This window comes from Mobula hypostoma, chromosome 5 (assembly GCF_963921235.1).
Source record: "Mobula hypostoma chromosome 5, sMobHyp1.1, whole genome shotgun sequence".
NCBI classification, from domain to species: Eukaryota; Metazoa; Chordata; class Chondrichthyes; order Myliobatiformes; family Myliobatidae; genus Mobula; species Mobula hypostoma.
Genome location: NC_086101.1, coordinates 52,236,892 through 52,255,624, shown reverse-complemented (window position 1 = coordinate 52,255,624; position 18,733 = coordinate 52,236,892). Strand labels below are relative to the sequence as shown.

The window sequence follows — 18,733 nt, the reverse complement described above, 5'->3', positions numbered from 1 at the left end:
TCTGGTCGGCCTGTCCACATACTGTGACAGGAATCCGTGCTGGACACACTTAACAAACTCTGCCCCATCTAAACCCTTGGAACTAAACAGGTGCCAATCGATATTAGGGAAGTTAAATTCACTCATGATAACAACCCTGTTATTTTTGCACCTTTCCAACATCTGCCTCCCAATCTGCTCCTCTGTATCTCTGCTGCTACGAGGGGGCCTATAGAATACCCCCAATAGAGTAACTGTTCCCTTCCTGTTCCTGACTTCCACCCATATTGACTCAAAAGAGGATCCTGCTACATTACCCGCCCTTCCTGTAGCTGTAATAGTATCCCTGACCAGGGATAATATGATTATTTTTCGTAAAGGAGATTCAGTTTTCAATAGCTGTGCACCCAGTATTCCTAATTTAAAAAAAAACTTGAAACTTTTTGCATTATGGTTTGCTTTTCTCTTTATGGTTTACTTTCCTCAGGATTTGAGCTAAGTTTCGGCTTCTGAAATAAAACTTGCAATATTTACCTTTGTGTTTCTAGTGTAATCTCTGCTGACCTTACTTGATGCAAGGCTATTCATTATACTTCTGCTGTTTTCAACTTGAGGACAAAGTCAAACTTTCATTTTAAAAAAAACAACAGAAAAACAAGAACTGTGTTGCAATAATATTAATTTACAGAAGATGGCAGCATTGCATGCTGGTTTAATATAGTTAGCAAACCACACAGTGGTTCCTTTCTATTGTATATTTTCTAATGGCCAGCCGACTGTTCCACTTAACATTTTGTGGTTCAAAAGTGGACACTACTGTAGAATAATTATAGGTCATTAGTGATAAAGTTCTGACAACTCTCAGAATGGAAGCTGAGTATGCTTCCTCTGGTGAAGGATTAAGAACCAAGTGTGCTCTTGGTGAATTATTTACCACTTAAAGCTGAGAAGGGGATTAGAGACAAAGCACTGCGGAACATTGGTATCTGGAGCATGAGATTAACTATTGGAGGAAGTCAGTGGGTATTGTCCATGGAGGCTGAAGGATAGTCGGTATTTTGAGTCATGCTCTTACATCAGAACTGAATTAATGTCTAGGATAAAGTAAACCAGAAAGCATCTTTTGGCAATGATGAAGGATCTTGGTTCTGATGCAGTCTTGGGTTTGAATCGTTAATCCCTGGCCTGAATATTTCCAGCACTTTCTGTTTAATTAGATCTCCACATGTACAGTATTTTTGATTTTTCAGTACCAAGCAGTTAGATTTGAAACACTAGCCATTTTGGTGTTTGTTGAAGTTGGTTACTTTATCTTTGCTGCACTCTCAGTGACAGATTGAAAGATTTTGCTTTTCAAGGAAAATGAGATTGAGTTTTCTGTTAGTAATTTTCATTTAACATGTAAAAGGGATCAGAGCATGTCATGTGTTTGCATTTGTGTTTCAGGCTGCCAAACGAGGGATCCTTTCCTCTGTTCGTGGGAGAGGGCATAACACTAGAGGCCGAGGTGGGCACAGAGGTAGAGGCAGGGGACATCGTGGCCGAGGCCGGAGTCTGCCTTTTCACTCAGTAGTTGACCATCGTCCAAAGTCATTGGATATCTCTGGCTTTTCAGAAGGGGACCAAGATGAAGTCCTGCCACACTTTGCAGTAAGTATAATTTTCAATTTATCAGCTTGACAGATTATGTAGGGTCATGCAACAGGATATTAGGTCTAATCTTTTGACCATTGCCAGGTTTGCTCAGTCAGCTTCCAAATAGGAACATGTTAATGCACCATTTATTAATGCATAGTTTATGCACCATTGAATGTATGTATTCTGAGTATCTTCCATTTTATTTGAATACATTTGTTAAATGAATACTGCAGAGTACAACTTTGACCGAGCTGATACTCAGTTACAAAGCCTGCAAAGAAAGACAAGTAGACAGGATAATATTTAAGTTTTGATGGCATGTCAATAATGTCCAACCCACCTTGCCATTCTCCTTCCATATCTCTACCCAGTGCTGCATGCCCTTATAAGACAATTTTCCCTCTCATCTGTTATGACTGCCTTTGGGATCTTTGCTTCAAATCTATTAAAATTGAAAAATGGTTTATAATTTTGAATCAAAGCATTGAAATATCATTATCTTGTCTTGTAAACATGCCTGCATCTAAATTATTCCTCAGTGGAGTATCGTTCTGCAGATGCCACAAGAACGTACTCATTTTGCTTCAATGGTATTAACTTTTTTCTTATGTAAACAGTGGCAGCTTTGAAAACTAAAATTAATGTATAGTTAGTAGAAAGGATTTCCTAGTTATTTTACTCTATCCATTAAGTAACCCATTTGTGAGCCGTTTGAGATTGCATGAATCCCTCTGAAATTATTGCCTTGACCCAGGTAGTCAAATTTTTCTAGTAACATTTTAAAAATTTAATTCCTTACAGTTTCTTTTAAGAATGGTTTTATCTTTTAAAAGTAGAATTGAACAACAATTTTTTTTGAGAATAATCGAAAATGTCATTTTGTTCAGTAATTGACTTTCATCAATCTCAGATGGGCTGAAGCATTGTTGATAAGTACAGGTTTCCCCTGCTATCCGAAGGAAGAGCGTTCCTATGAAACGGTTAGTAAGCCGAAATGTCGTAAAGCGAAGAAGCAATTACCATTTATTTATATGGGAAAAATTTGTGAGTGTTCGCAGACCCAAAAATAACCTACCAAATCATGCCAAATAACACACAAAACCTAAAATAACAGTAACATGCAGTAAAAGCAGGAATGATATGATGAATACACAGCCTATATAAAGTAGAAATACTTTTCCACAATCATTACTAACCGTTTCATAGGAACGCTCTTCCTTCGGATAGCAGGGGAAACCTGTACTTATCAACAATGCTTCAGCCCATCTGAGATTGATGAAAGTCAATTACTGAACAAAATGACATTTTCAATTATTCTCAAAAAAAATTGTTGTTCAATTCTACTTTTAAAAGATAAAACCATTCTTAAAAGAAACTGTAAGGAATTAAATTTTTAAAATGTTACTAGAAAAATTTGACTAACTGCTCTCCGTAGCGATCAACGGTTAGTAACGGTTAGTAAATCTCACGCAAGCGCTGTTGGCAAAAACACGGCGCAAGCGTTCTCCAGTGACCTTTAAGCTATGAAGCTGCCAAATCATACCAAATAGCATGTAAAAATACACAGCCTATATAAAGTAGGAATATTGTATGTACAGTGTAGTATCACCTACCGGAATTGGTTCAGCGCCGAGCACACTGATGATGGTGTGTTAGACTGAGTCGTCGCAGGTTGGGTGGTGCAGTGGCCCTCACCCTCCGGGCCGCCGACCAATACATTGCTGCGAGGCATCGGGTCCAGCGGTAGCCGGGAGGCATCCAGCACATCTTTAAGAAAAAAGCCGAAATAAACATGCTAATTAATTACATGTTGGGCGGCACCTCATTAATTAGCATGTTTATTTCGGCTTTTTTCTTAAAGATGTGCTGTGTGCCTCCCGGGTACTGCTGCATTCTCCGCAAATCGGTACAGTATCTGTCCGCGGTCTGGGTGTTGGGGTGGTGGGGCACTGGGGTGTCATCTCGTCGTCTGTTTCCATTAGAGCAGGCAGCTCATTTTCTCCCATGACTGCCTGCCTCGATGTCGAAGGTCGAGGTTTGTCGTCTGCTGTGGCTGATGTGGAAGGCTTGCTTGACTGCTGAGCCTTGCGCATTTTTCTATCATACAGTTCTTTATAAGGACTCAAACCATCCTGCAAATATCCCCTAAACCGATGCATCCTTTCAAAATTAAAGTCGTACTTCATCATTGCAGCGAAAGTCACTTTCGGTCCGTTTGCGACTGCATTCGGTTTCGATTGTTATCGTTTCCTCTTCCAATTGCATCAGCTCTTCATCTATCAGTTCTTGGTCATGGGATGCCAAAACCTCTTCAATATCATGTTCGTCAGCTTTCATAAGCCAAACTCACTTAGTCCTTACTTCGTTCACCAAGATCAAAATGCTTAATTATGTCTAGTTTTACGCTAAGTGTAACACTCTTATGAGCTCTTTTAGGCTTTTCCAATACCTTAGAACTCATCTTGCAAATGGCTGCTCACAGGCACGTATTTAAGCAATGCTGGCGAGAAGGCAGTTCCGAATCCGGGGAGAGCAGCTGCTCGGGGTGCGTGGCGCGCTGCTTTTTATCGCACACTGATTTTCCCCGCGCGCTGCTTTTTTTCCGTAACAGTGAAAAAACCTTCTGAAAGCGAAAACAGGGTACTAATGTAGGTCTTTTGTAACTGAGGTTTCGTAAAGCGAACGTTCGAAAAGCAGGGGACACCTGTACTGTGCTTTTTTTAAATACTAATTGGGCATTCTGTTTCTCTTGGGCGTGGTTTCACATTTACCTGTTTCCAAGTCATTATGTATGGTTTCCAGAGTAGTATACCAAATTTAACATATCTGATATTTTGAGCACCAGATCTTTTGTAATCTGGAGTTAGGGGGATAAATAAATGATGCTATAACATTAGCATGGATGTGACATGCATTCAGAATTTTATGACATTAGATGTATCCCAGTGGTAAATGTCAGAAATTTGTGAAAGAAGAGGGAAGTTTAAAATGTGCTCAGTACAAAAGAATTTTGAACTGACTTGAAATTGGTCTTGGGCTCTATTTATGCAGACGATACCAGTTTTCACACAATATACTATCAGTCGTAAAGCTATGCAGCATAGAAAACAGGCTCTGTACTTGCCAAGTATCAACTTCTATCTATCTATATCCCACCTATTTCTTTCCTAATCATGAACTTGTACAAATGTCTTAAATATCATTATCGTACCAATCTCTACACTTTCTCTGACAATTTGTTCCATATGTTTTATGTGCTGCTGCTGCTAAATTAACAAATTTCACAACATATGCCGCAGATACTGAACTTGATTCTGATATACACACCACACTCAGTGTGGGGGAGAAAAGTTGCCCTTTTAAATCTTCCCCACTCACGTTAAACTTTTGCCCTCTTGTTTTGGACTTCCTTACCTGGGGGCAAAGACTAGTTAGTTACCTTATCTATGCCCCTCTGGGTCACCTCTTAGCCTTCTGTAATCTGGAGAGGGGGAATGATACTAACTGATCCAGCCCCTCTTTGTAACTCAAGCCTTCCAGTCTCAGTATCATCTCCTCAAATTCTTTTGTACCATGTCCAATTTAATTGGATGATCCCCTGGTGAGCTTTAACATCCTTTTGGTTGCAGCAAGTGAAGTAACACAGTTCAAACTTAATACCATCATTCCAAATAAACTGATTCCTAAGCTCTGGAACCTGGGCCTTAGCACTCAGATCTGCAGCTGGATCTTCAACTTCCTCACAGACAGGACCCAGGCTGTAAAAATAGGGGACAAGCTCTCCTCTACAATCCCTCTGAGTACTGGTGCCCCACAAGGCTGTGTACTCAGCCCCCTGCTGTACTCACTGTACACCCATGATTGTGTAGCCAAGTTTCCATCAAACTCAATATATAAGTTTGCTGATGACACAACAATTGTAGGCCGTATCTCGGGTAATGATGAGTTTGAGTACAGAGAGGAAATTAAGAACCTGGTGGCATGGTGCAAAGACAATAACCTATCCCTCAACGTTAGCAAGACAAAGGAATTGGTTGTTGACTTCAGAAGGAGTAGCGGACCGCACAACCCAATTTACATCGGTGGTGCACAAGTGGAACAGGTCAAAAGCTTTAAGTTCCTCGAGGTTAATATCACAAATAGAGTCCACTGCCAAGAAGGCCCACCAGTGCCTTTACTTCCTGAGAAAACTAAAGAAACTTGGCCTGTCCCCTAAAACCCTCACTAGTTTTTATAGATGCACTGTAGAAAGCATTCTTCTCGGGTGCATCACAACCTGGTATGGAAGTTGTCCCGTCTAAGACCGGAAGAAGCTGCAGAAGATCGTGAACACGGCGCAGCACATCACACAAACCAATCTTCCGTCCTCGGACTCACTTTACACCGCACGCTGTCGCAGCAGTGCTGCCAGGGTAATCAAGGACACGATCCACCCAGCCAACACACTTTTCGTCCCTCTTCCCTCTGGGAGAAGGCTCAGGAGCTTGAAGACTCGTATGGCCAGATTTGGAAACAGCTTCTTTCCAACTGTGATAAGACTGCTGAACAGATCCTGACCCAGATCTGGGCTGTACCCACCAAATATCTGGACCTAACTCTCGGTTTTTTTGCACTACCTTACTTCCTATTTTTCTATTTTCTATTGATGATTTATAATTTAAATTTTTAATATTTGCTATCGATTTGTAATCCAGGGAGCGGGAAGCGCAGAATCAAATATCGCTGTGATGATTGTACGTTCTAGTATCAGTTGTTTGGCGACAATAAATATAATTGTTAATTGTATTTAACAATTGTAGATATTGTATTTCCTTAATACAGGGTTACTGAATCTTAAGTTAAGAGTGGCATTAATTTTGGAATGCTCTCTAAAGGTAGCTTACTTGGTGAGTCAAATGGAGCTCCTGAATGTTAAACATGCATGGTTCTGCAGAAAGCAATAAAAATGGAGCAATGTTTTATGAATAGCTTTCCTATGCCACTGTATCCATTTAGACACATCTGTCATTTCTTCAACCAGTGAGTTTCATGACAAACTGCCCACCCATGGATTCTGTATATTTTTGCATTTCACTTTTTTCTATGCTTTCTGTTGTGGAATTGTATTACAAAAAAATAGTTAATTTTGAATGGGTTGTACCTAAGTTGCAACACAAGCTATATTGTAACATGTCCACTTTACAAAATTACAAAGGCATAAAATTTCGGGGTCTGTAGTTTTTAAATATTTTGGGATCTTGTTTAAATATGTCTTTTTGCTGCATACAGAAATGTTTCAGATTATCCAGCTGCATTTTTTTTAAATTTCCAGTTCAATACATTCCTTTTGGTTAATTAAGCTTGAAAGTTTAATTATAAAACACTGAAACTTTTAGTTTTTTTTATGAAAACTCTTTCTCTTTCAAGCAATTTGGTGAAATTGAGGATTGTCAAATCGATGATGGTTCTTGTCATGCAATCATCACATACAAGACCAGGGCGGAAGCAGAAGCTGTAAGTAAATACTTTCCATTATGTAAGTGTGCTTTAACAATGTGAGCAGTTAAATACATTTTTAAAAGAGAAAGTCACTTCTTCACAAGCTGAATAGGAAGCAACTCCAATTTCAGTGATCCTTAACATTCTTGCCACTACATGGCCTGCACAGAAAGTTCACAGGCTTGTGGTTTACAGCTGTTCCACAACTGGCATTGATTACCACCATTTCATTGGTTTAAAAAGATGGAGATTTTGAACCTGCTTTAATTAAATATGTGGATCACTTGATGTACTATTCTGCATTAATATTTTTCAACATCTGAGCATGTCAAGGTGGGAGTGTCCCTCAGTGGTTGGGAGTGAAGGGCAAAGGAAAGCTAAAACCATAAATACTTTTTTTTTAGTTTTGCACTACAATAATTTATTCTGCCAAGTGTTTTTACTTAGTTATATACTGTTGAATACACCCACAGTATAAAGTGGCTGCATTGCAATCGAATAATATCTATGCCCCGGGAAAATCTAGTTTATCTTTATTCTGCTAAAAATCCAGCCTTAGAAATACATCCACTTTTAAATACAACTGAAGCTGCTGAAATTTATGACTAGTTTAAATGTTAGAATTTATAACCAGGGTTAGTAATATTACGTAATTCATATAAAAATGTCATTGAAGAAGTAATTGTTCCTACAATTCTCATTATGCTTATATCCACATTATGTTATAAATCTTGTGACTCTGGCTTCTTTGTTAAGCTACTAATGTGTTGATATTGGCTTACATTTATTATTTCAATGTTTTAATGTAGTTGTTTCAGTGTATTTTAAATACAAATATTAAATGCTTATTTACATGTTCTCGTTATGGCAGAAGTTCGATATATGGTTTTGTGAGATGCTGGCTGGCTTTATAATTAGTAGTTAGCTTTCTTATTGTAGGGAGGCATTGGTATATTTTTGCTTTTCGCTTTTTATAACTTAAGTTGGGATAAGTTTATTTACTAATTTTTTTAATTAGTTAAATTTAATGTGCTATTTTGAAAACTTACCTGTTTCATACTGATTTATAATACTAGGCAAAGAGTTAAGTATTAGTGTTATTAAATTCCTTTGCTTATTTAAAAAAAAATCAGTGTTTTTCCTCAATGGAAATGTAGTCTTGTGAACAAATTGACTGTTGTCCAACTTAATTTATCTGAAATTTATTGCATGTATTTTCAGAAATAAGTCATACTTCTGAAGCTCCTTTCTGGACAAATCAAAACTTTTCTCTTCTGTATCTATAATAAAGAAGTCCATTGCTCTTTCCAGTCACTCACTTGTATTGAGGAAAGGCCATGGAAAGTCTGGATGTTATGTTAATAAAGACCTGAATCTTTAATCTCATGCTTTTACTTAATCCACATTATCCTCTCTCCTGCTGAAAATTGTATCTTTGTTTTTGTAATAGTTACAATGGTCCTGAAAAAGGGTCTCGGTCAGAAATGTTGGCTATTTACTCTTTTCCATAGATGCTGCCTGGCCTTCTGATTGCATTGTTCTGGATTTCCAACTTGTATTTTGTTTCCAAAATTGTCTTCCATGTCTCTCACTTGTTCCCGGATCTGCATCCTGTGACTCCTAAGCCATATTGACTCTTTTCAATATGTTATGTTGAGAAGTTTTTCATAAATCAGTCCACAAACTTATTCAATTCCATCTAAGTAAGCTTTTGGTATTTTGCGCTTCTGCATTTTGGTTTCCAACGCCTTATTTTTAATTTTGCTGTTGGTCGAAAAGTCTTGAGCCACCTTTATATTACCCTACACTTTTGACTGCATCCTCCTTTTTTCTCCATGTATGTGTTTTTCAGTTCTCATCTCAAATTTATTGATTTAAGTTTCAGCTCTTCCTTATAACTAAGTTTTTCTTCCATTGTTCATTTTCTTTTTTCATCCTTCCCTAGCTTTCCTTTAGGAAATTTCCAAATTGAAAGTTTAGAAAAAGTGTTACAATTAAGTGGCATAGTGTCCCAGTTAAACAAAAGAATCCTGGCTATTTTCTTGATCAGTTTTTGTTATTTAAGAGTTGTCCCAAATATACAGCTGCCCTGAATAACTAATAGTCCATTTTTATAGAATCCACTGTATATGAAATCCAGAGAACGCTTGAAGCTTTACTGCAAAAATAGAAGGTGGTGCAGGAAGGGTAATGCAGCTGACCCAGATGAACCTGCCAAATATTGACAAGTGAATCGCTGTCTTTAGCACCTGCTCCCACTCTTGTTTTCTACACTTGTTGTCTGAGAGAAAATGGAAGCTCTTTTTAAGAAGGAAAAAAGGTAAATGTAAAGGCTAAAGTACTGTAACGTGTTTGAGAAGCCAAGGAGGGAGCTTCCATGAAGTTGCACTGGTACCTGTCCATTTGGAGCTAACCTAAAAGTAACAATTTCAAATGCAGTATTTTCCACCACAAAAACAAGAGATGCTGAAAATACTTAACTGGTCATGCAGCATCTACGGAGAGGAAAAAGACCCTCCAAAACTGTAGAAAAGTACAAGAAATGTTTTACATTGCAGAGAAGGTGAAGGGAGGGATGGATAAGTCAATGGGAGTATCTGATAAGTTGAAGACAGGGTTGCTTTAGAAATAGTTTTTTAAAAATGAGAATGATTAGAGGGTGACAAGGAATGTGTTGCAAATAGCAGTCAGGAGGGGTGAGGTGGGTTTGAAAAAACTGAGTCACTATCATGGTTGGGTGACTTACAGTGGAAACAACCAAAAGAATCTGAAAGTAAATTACTTGAAGTTGGAGATTTGATCATCGGTTGAGCATTGTGTCCAAATGGAGGATGAAGTTGCTGTCCTCAATTTTGCTTGGTCTTGTTATAACAGTGAGGAGACCAGAACTAGGTTAGAGTGGGATGGAATATGAAAATGGCAGGGGATTCTGGGTTAGCCCTCAGGCTGTGAATGTAAGTGATTCATGAAGTGGTAGTCCAATCCACATGTGTTTCTCCACTGAAGAGACCATTTGTGGACACTGACTACAGTGACGCAAATGATTGGCTGCATCATCTGGAAAGACTAGGTCCCTGGATAATGAGAAAAAAAGAAGTGAAAGGACAGGTGTTGATTTGTTGCCATTGCACAGGGAAGTCTTGCATGATGGGTGTACTTGTTGGGTATGGGAAGACCAGTGGGGGAGTTATGAAGGGTACAGTTACATGGGGATTAAGTGGAAATATGAGAGTTGGTTTAAAAAGTTGAATAAATCATTCACTAGAATTATATCATGGGATTTTTTCAATGCAAAAGCACTTTTACAAAATTGATTAACTTCAATATTCAACAAATTGGTGTAATTTGTACCCGAATTACTGATTGTGTCCATAATGGATACTTTACTCCCTGGGGTATTCTGCCTTGAATTTGGGTTGAGTTAAAGAAAATAAGTGGCGGGGTGGGAGTGGAACAAAAGATTGAAGTATTTTACAACTGGAAGATCAGGGTAAGTTTGAGGAACCACACCAAAATGTAGTCGATACCTGGATGTTAAAGTAGGGTTGCTCCCGGAAAGTGGTGGACAAAGATGAGCAAAGATTTTATTAAATAATGAAGCAGGCATGAAGATCATGAAAGATTTTTATTTGTCATGTCAAATATTAAGTGCCCAGTAAAACGATGCTGTTTCTTGAAGTGGGTATCCCTGATGGGTTTGGTACACTAATGTGCCTTTCTGTTATTTAGTTCTGAAGTCCAGGGCCACTATTCTGCTTTACTAGATTTTTCATTTTTCAGACAGCCCCTATGTTTTCTTTGGTTTCTAGACTCAGGCTCATTATCACTGATATATGTGAAATTTACTGTTTTGTAGCAGCAGTACAATGCATATACATAAACGATTACTGAAAGTTCCAGTAAGAAATATAAAAATGCAAAAAGAGAAAAATAGTGAAGTATTGTTCATGAACAATTCAGAAATCTGACGGAAGGGAAGAAGATGTTCATAAGAAGTTGAGTGTGCATCTTTAATCTCCTGTACTTTCTCACTGATGGTAGTAATGAGAAGAGACTATGTCTTGGATGGTGGAGGTCCTTAATAATGGATGCCGCCTTCTTGGGAAGTTGCTTTTTGAAGATATAAATGGTGGGGAGGTAATGCCCGTGATGAAGCTGACTGAGTTTACAACCCTCTGCAGCCTAGTATGATGTTGTACACTGGATCCTCATTGGACAGCAATGAAACCAGTCAGAATGCTCTCCAGAGTACACCTGTAGAAATTTGCTAGAGTCTTTGTTGACATATCAAATCTCCTCAGACTCCTAATGAAGTATAACTGCTGGTTGGCGTGCCTTCTTTGTGATACATCAATATGTTGTGGCCCAGAATAGATTCTCTGAGAGGTTGATGCCCAAGAACTTGAAGCCGCTCACTTTTTCCACTTCTGATCCCTTGATGAAGAGTGGTGTGCATTCTCCTGACGTCCCTTTTCTAAAGTCCACAGTCAGTTTCTCGACCTTACTACTAATGTTGAGTATAAGTTTGTTATTGGAACTCAAATCAACCAGTCCATGTACCTCTCTCCTGTACACCTCGTCGTCATCTGAGATTCTGTCAATAACAGTTGTGATTTTATTTGGCGTTTGAGCGGTGCCTAGCTTTTTGCTGATCAGTTAGAATTTTCTTAATATTTTTCATGTATGTTTTACTTTTAATGTTAATGTATATTTGAACACTGCACCATGTTGTTTTGTTAATACCTTCTGCATGATTTTTCTTGTTTTACTCTCAACTTATTGCTTTCACTGACCTAACATTCAGTTCGGCGTTCAACACAATCATTCCTCAGAAACTGATTGGAAAACTGAGCCTACTGGGCCTGAACCCTTTGCAACTGGATCTTAGACTCCCTGACTGGGAGAACCCAGTCAGTCTAGATTGGAAGCAGCATCACAACACCATCACACTGAGCATGGGGGGCCCCTCCAGGGCTGTGTGCTCAGTCCACTGCTGTTTACTCTTCTGACCCATGACTGTGCTGCAACACACAGCTTGAATCACATCATCAAGTTCGCTGATGACATGACCGTGATGGGTCTCATCAGCAAGAACAATGAGTCAGCATACAGAGAGGAGGTGCAGCAGCTAACGGACTGGTGCAGAGCCAACAACCTGCATCTGAATGTGAACAAAACAAGAGATGGTTGTTGACTTCAGGAGGACACGGAGTGACCACTCTCCGCTGAACATCGATTCCTCTGTAGAGGTCCTCTGTAGAGCACCAGTTTTTTTGGTGTTCACCTGGCGGAGAATCTGACCTGGTTCCTCAACACCAGCTCCATAGCAAAGAAAGCCCAGCAGTGTCGCTACTTTCTGCGAAGGCTGAGAAAAGTCCATCTCCCACCCACCCCCATCCCCCATCCTCCATCCTCACTACATTCTACAGAGGTTGTATTGAGAGCATCCTGAGCAGCTGCATCACTGCCTGGTTCGGAAATTGCACCATCTCGGATTGCAATTATTGTAATGCCTGCACTGTTTTGTGGACTTTACGCAGTCCTGGGTAGGTCTGTAGTCTAGTGTAGTTTTGTGTTGTTTTACATAGTTCAGTGTAGTTTTTGTATTGTTCATGTCGCACCATGGTCCTGAAAAATGTTGCCTCGTTTTTACTCTGTACTGTACCAGCAGTTATGGTTGAAATGACAATAAAAAGTGACTTGACTTGATGTCTATTTTGGGTTTGTTATGGTTGGGAATTTAAACCAGTTCTTACAAATATGTATTGTGCAATATACCATGCATATTTAAAAAAGCCAGTAAGGCTGCATTATATTTGATAGTTCAGAGTGCCTGATTTGCTTTGGAGTTTTATTCAAGCAGTTTAATTATTTGAAACTAAACAATTAAATTGTTCACTTTGGCCTTGTTTCTCGATGCCTTTCAATGTGTCACATATTTGATTTTTTTTCTCTCTATTCAATGTGGTTTTCAGGCTGCTTTACATGGAATTCGCTTCAAAGGACAGGACCTTCAACTTGCATGGTACAAACCTGGGTCCACCATTACTGTTGTTGAGCCTGAAGATGTGGAGGCAGATGAAGAGGAGGTATACGTTATAAACAGTAATAATTTGTTTATAGCAAAATTCCTTTCTAGCACTGATGGAGTTCTGCAAGAATCATTTAAAGTCCATTGCCTTATTACTCGGATTTCATCCTCACTGGGTGTCTCTAAAATGAAGGGTAGTAGTAGTGAAATTTCCAAGTTCTTTGCTTTGCTACTATATCTTTTGTTACTAATGCCTGCCATTAGCATTTATGTGATCTACCAATGTTACGTGGCTTCTTGCATACAAAGTCTTCATCTGTTACATAAACCTGAAATTTATACAATATTTCTAATTGAAAATATTCTGGCCTAATTGTTTTAAATCACAAGTGAAATTTGAATTCACAGCATGTTTAGCACATCACTTTACAGTGAAGTGATCATGTGGGTTGCTGGATGGCGTGGCTCAAAGGGCCAGAAGTGCATACTCTGTGCTGTATCTCAATAAATAAATAACAAGCATACTCGCTGATATAATAATGTAGGGCATTGTCATACATCACTGAGCAGAGCTGAAATGATTCTGAATTGGGTTCTGGATCATAGCTTTTTGAGCAACTCATTCTTGATAATAAACGTCATCAGTCAAGATTTATTGATGGTCTCAAATATATTGCAGCAAATTTTTTGATTCTTACTTGACAGACTATCACTTTGCCAAAATATATCCTGATTTTTCTTGGCCAAAGTTACAGGAAGGTTCATGATGGTGTTCTGAATCTTTTTGGCAGCACAGTCACAGTCAAATCAGCGCAGGAGGCCTCAAACATTAGCCAGGGCAAATAAATAAAGAAAGTTCCAAGTGAAGAGGCCATTGTGTAAGTGGACCAGTGTTAGAGTAGGGAGGCTTTGGCTCATCAGTCTTCTGCAAGGAGGGGATTGGGTGAGGTACAAATCTGGTAAGATTCTTCATCTGTTAGTGAATAGTTAGAGCATTAAGGATGGCTCCAGGGACTGTGTTCATTGTGTGAGATGTGGGAATTCTGGAGACCTCCAGCCTCCTGGGACAGCCACATCTGCACCAGGTGCACCAAGTTGTTGGTCTTTTGTGAGTGTTAATGTACTGGAGCTGCAGCTTGATGATCTTCAACTTGTACAGGAAGTGGAAGAGTGACAGATAACAGCAGGAAGTTAGCTCTCAGTTGCAGGAGGCAGGAAAATGGGTAACTGTCAGGAGAAGGAAAGGAAATAGGCAGCCAGTACAGAGTACCTCTGTGGCCTTCACCCTCAATAATAAGTATACTGTTGTGGATATTGTTGAAGGGGTGGTGGGGAGAGAGATCCGCAGCCACCAGTTCTCTGGCACTGTGGCTCAGAAGAGAAGGGAGTAGAAGAGGACTGCAATGGTGATAGAGGATTCCATAGTTAGAGAAGTAGTCACAAGATTCTGTAGATGTGATAGAGACACCTAAATAGTATGTTGCCTCCCAGATTGGTGCCAGGGTCGGAGACATCACTGATTGAGTCTGGTCCACAAAATTCTGAAGGGAGAGTGGAGCAGCCAGAAGTCTAGATATGTATTGGCACCAATGAGATGGGTAGGAAGAGCAAGATGGTCCTGAAGGGAGAATTTAGGGAGCTGCGTAGAAAGCTGAAACGCAGGACCGCCAGAGTAGCATCTATGGATTGCTGCCTATGCTGTGCATCAGTGAGGGTAAGAATTGGATGGTTTGGCAGATGAATGTGTGGCTGAAAGACTAGTACAGGGGGCAGGGTTTCAGATTTGTAGGTCATTGGGATCCCTTCTGACGAAGGTATGACCTGTACAAAAGAGACCTTACACCTGAATTACACCTGAACCCGAGACCTTGCACCTGAACCCGAGGGGACTTGTATCCTTACAGGCAGGTTGGCTCGAGCTTTTGGGGGAGGGGGAAGTGGGGTTTAAAGTAATTTGGCAGGGGGAATGGAAGCCAGAATGATAGGGCTGAGGATGTTGGTTTCTGAGCAGAGGCAGTATATAGTGAAATTGTCAGGAAGGACAGGCAGATGATAGGGCAAAATTGCATTGGTAGGACGAGTTACACTGTAAAAGGGGGATAAAATCAAAATGAGAGACGGATACAGGACTGAAGGTGTTATACTTGAATGCACAGTATACAAAATAGATGATTTTGTAATGCATTTAGGGATTGGCAGGTATGATATTTTGGGCATCACTGAGACATGGCTGAAAGAAGATTATAGTTTGGAGCTTAACATCCAAAGGTACATATTGTATCAAAAGGAAAGGACAGGTGGGTAGGCAGAAGGAATGATATGGTCCTGTTGGTAAAAATTGAAATCAAATCTTTAGAAAGACATGACATAGGAACGTATGATGTAGAATCCTTGTGGGTAAAGTCAAGAAATGGCAACAGTAAAAAGAGGCTTAAAGGAGTTGTATACATCTGTATCCAGGATGTGGGCTACAAATTACAATGAGAGATAGAAAAGGCATGTCAAAAGGTCAATGTTACCTTTAGTCATGGGGGATTTTAGTATACAGGTAGATTGGGAAAATCCGGTTGGTGCTGGTTCCCAAGAGAGAATTTGTAGAATGCCTACAAGCTGTGTTTTTTTTAAAGGCACTTTGTGGTTGAACCCATTAGAGGATCCCCAGCTATTCTGGATTTGGTGCTGTGTAATGAACTGGATTTGATTAGGGAGCTTAAGGTAAAGGAACCTTTAGGAAACAGTGATCATAATATAGAATTCACTCTGCAGTTTGAGCAGGAAAAGCTAACATCAGATGTATCAGTATTATAGTGAAGTAAAGGGAATTACAGAGGCATGAGAGAGGAGCTGGTCAACTTAAGACTGCTAGGAATGCTGGCCACACGACAGGTCACGATGTATCCCACTTCTGACACCAAATGTTGTAGCGTGGTTGAAATTACCGGAGAGACAGAGTCACTGGTAGATACAAAGCAGCTTCTTTATTCAACACAACAAGGTACAACAGGCATCTTACGGATGGAGGTGCTTTCCGCAGAAAGGTCTGCTAGCTCAACGTGGGCTCGATATTTATATGCTAAACACAAAGGCAATTGCTACTTAAAAAGTTACAGACAATGCATAGACAATGCTTCCTGTTGAAGCTACGTACAAAATCTCACACCACCTTTCCTTCCGATGCCAACATGTCTGGGTTGCAAGTTAAGTCCACAATACATTTATTTGGCATTTTACGTGCTAACATAGAAGACAATTAATATTTATAAAGTATAGATAATACTGTCTTTGAAACTACAGCATTAGATCAAACTACGGCGCCAGAAGCATCTGGTATTCACACCTTTTTAGGAAGCGCATTGTGGTGGACTCAATCCACAGTACTTTGTCAAATAGAAGTCTGGTGGCCAAAGTCATTTAAGTGTAAACAAATCATTTACCCCCCCAAAAACTCACTCTAACACCATGCAACCTTTGTGTGGCAACTTGGCATTCTATGTCATGGGATTTGACAGTCTGATTATGATACATCCATTTGCTCTTAGTCTTCCCTCTTCAGATCTGGTTTTCTTATATAAGTCATGTTAATTTTTGCTGAAATGATTTAATGAATTTCAGCAATTTTCTGGCAATTGATGTCAACCTACATAGTCTATTTTATAATCCTTATATGCTGTTATATTTGTTATCAGTTAAACCTCTGGGAAAATTCCATAATTAGGAAATTTGTGAAGATCACTGTCATCGGAAGAGATTTAGCAACTTTTTATTTCTGTTAGTTTCCTCACACTTTTTATTTAATTTTTCACTGTTATTTAAATCTATTGGTTCCCTATTATCTAGTATGTTGTATCTTCTGCTGTGAAAATGGTATAAACTATTTAATAGTATACTCATTTCCTTGTTCTCCATTTTAATCTTTTTCCTCTGCCACTAAGTTACTATTTTAATAGCTTCTGCATTACATATTTGAAAAAGCTCTGCTTAAACTTAATTTTTCTGGTCACTTTTCCTTGATTCTGTTTTCCCCTTTATATTGGTGTTTTGGTTATTTTTCTGTATAAAACTTTATCATTGAGATTTAATACTAATCTTTTTTGTAACATTCTAAAATGCCTTGAATTCAAGACTATTACTAACCATTTCTGTTAGCCATGGACAGACTAGTTTCTTCCTTTTTTTCCCCAATATTTTTATTAAATTTATTAAATTTCGTATACAGAATTCATAAATACCTTATTTTGATTTATAATAAGTATATCACATGCACTATATATAAATCACACTGATAAATTCATGGTATCCGATATTCATGATCAATCATATAAATTGAATTATAAAATACAATGATATGGTTAATTATATTATTAAAAAAAATCTACCCCCACTACCAAGACAAAGCTGGTTGGTTTAAAAAAAAAGTACTTTACCATAGTGTTTTATAATAATAGCCCAGATCTATATTTTAATAACAATAACAATTCAAAGATTTCTAAAATACTTCAGAAAGGATCCTCATAATGTTTGAAAATCTTGATTAGAATCAGAAATCGAACAACGAATCTTCTCTGAATTTAAACATGACATAACATTGCACAACCATTGAGCGTGTGTGTGGGGGGGGGGGGAGGTGCAACCTCCTTCCATTTAAGCAAGATCACATTCCTAGCCATCAGAGATAAAACCCAGTACCTGCAAATGAGAAGGCTCTAAAATTATAGTTCTTTCCTCAACAATACGAGATAAGGCAGTCAAAGGATTGGGCTTAAAATTAACTTTAAAGAGTACAGAGAAAGTTTGGAATACATCTTTCCATTATTTTTCAAGGGTTGAACATGACCAAAACATATGAATGAAGCCTCTCCATTATTACATCTGTCACAATAAGGAGATATAGCTGCAAAAAAAAACGAGAGAGCTTGTCTTTAGACATATGAGCCCTATGTACCAATTTAAATTGTAGGAGGGAATGACGAGCACATAATGATGAACAATTAACTATTTTGAAAATAGCCCTCCAGGTCTCATCAGGTAATGAAGTCTGTAAATCCTTTTCCCAATCTTTTTTAATTTTGTCTAAAGGAGCCATTCTCAGTCCCAACAACAGACCATAAATATAAGATATTGAACCATTATCTAAAGGTTTCAAATTAAACATTACATCTATTATGTTATTTTCCGGGCTGGTAGGAAATATATGTAGTTTAGATCTTAAAAAATCTCTAATCTGTAGGTATGGAAAACAGTGGGTATTTGCTAAGTTATATTTCACTGAGAGCTGCTCGAAAGAAGAAAATACCCTCCAACAAACAGATCCTGAAATCGTTTTAATGCCTATTCTATCCCATTCTCTAAAAAAACAGATCGGTCGTAGATGGTTTAAAAAAAATTAGAAAAAATAGGACTAGAAAGAGAAAATCTCAGTAAACTGAAATGTTTTCTAAACTGTAGCCAGATCCTCAAAGTGCGTTGAACCACCAAACTATCAGTTAATTTATTTAAAGATAAAGGAAGAGAGGATCCGAGAAGAGAGATAATAGAAAATTTCGTAACAGAGTTGCTTCCAAAAAGACCCATATGGTTAGACCAATCCTCACAATTAATATAATATAA

The 18,733-nt window shown here is 38.6% G+C and overlaps 1 protein-coding gene across 4 annotated transcripts in view; it reads left to right on the top strand.

Annotated features, from left to right (window-relative positions):
* Positions 1–18,733, top strand: part of rbm26 (RNA binding motif protein 26) — a 157,795-nt gene that overhangs the window by 119,882 nt on the left and 19,180 nt on the right. For all 4 annotated transcript variants that reach the window (XM_063048504.1, XM_063048503.1, XM_063048501.1 and 1 more), the window contains 3 exons: positions 1,426–1,629; positions 7,024–7,110; positions 13,071–13,184. In XM_063048504.1, the coding sequence (XP_062904574.1) occupies positions 1,426–1,629; positions 7,024–7,110; positions 13,071–13,184 (405 nt within the window). The remainder of the gene's footprint in view (positions 1–1,425; positions 1,630–7,023; positions 7,111–13,070; positions 13,185–18,733) is intronic.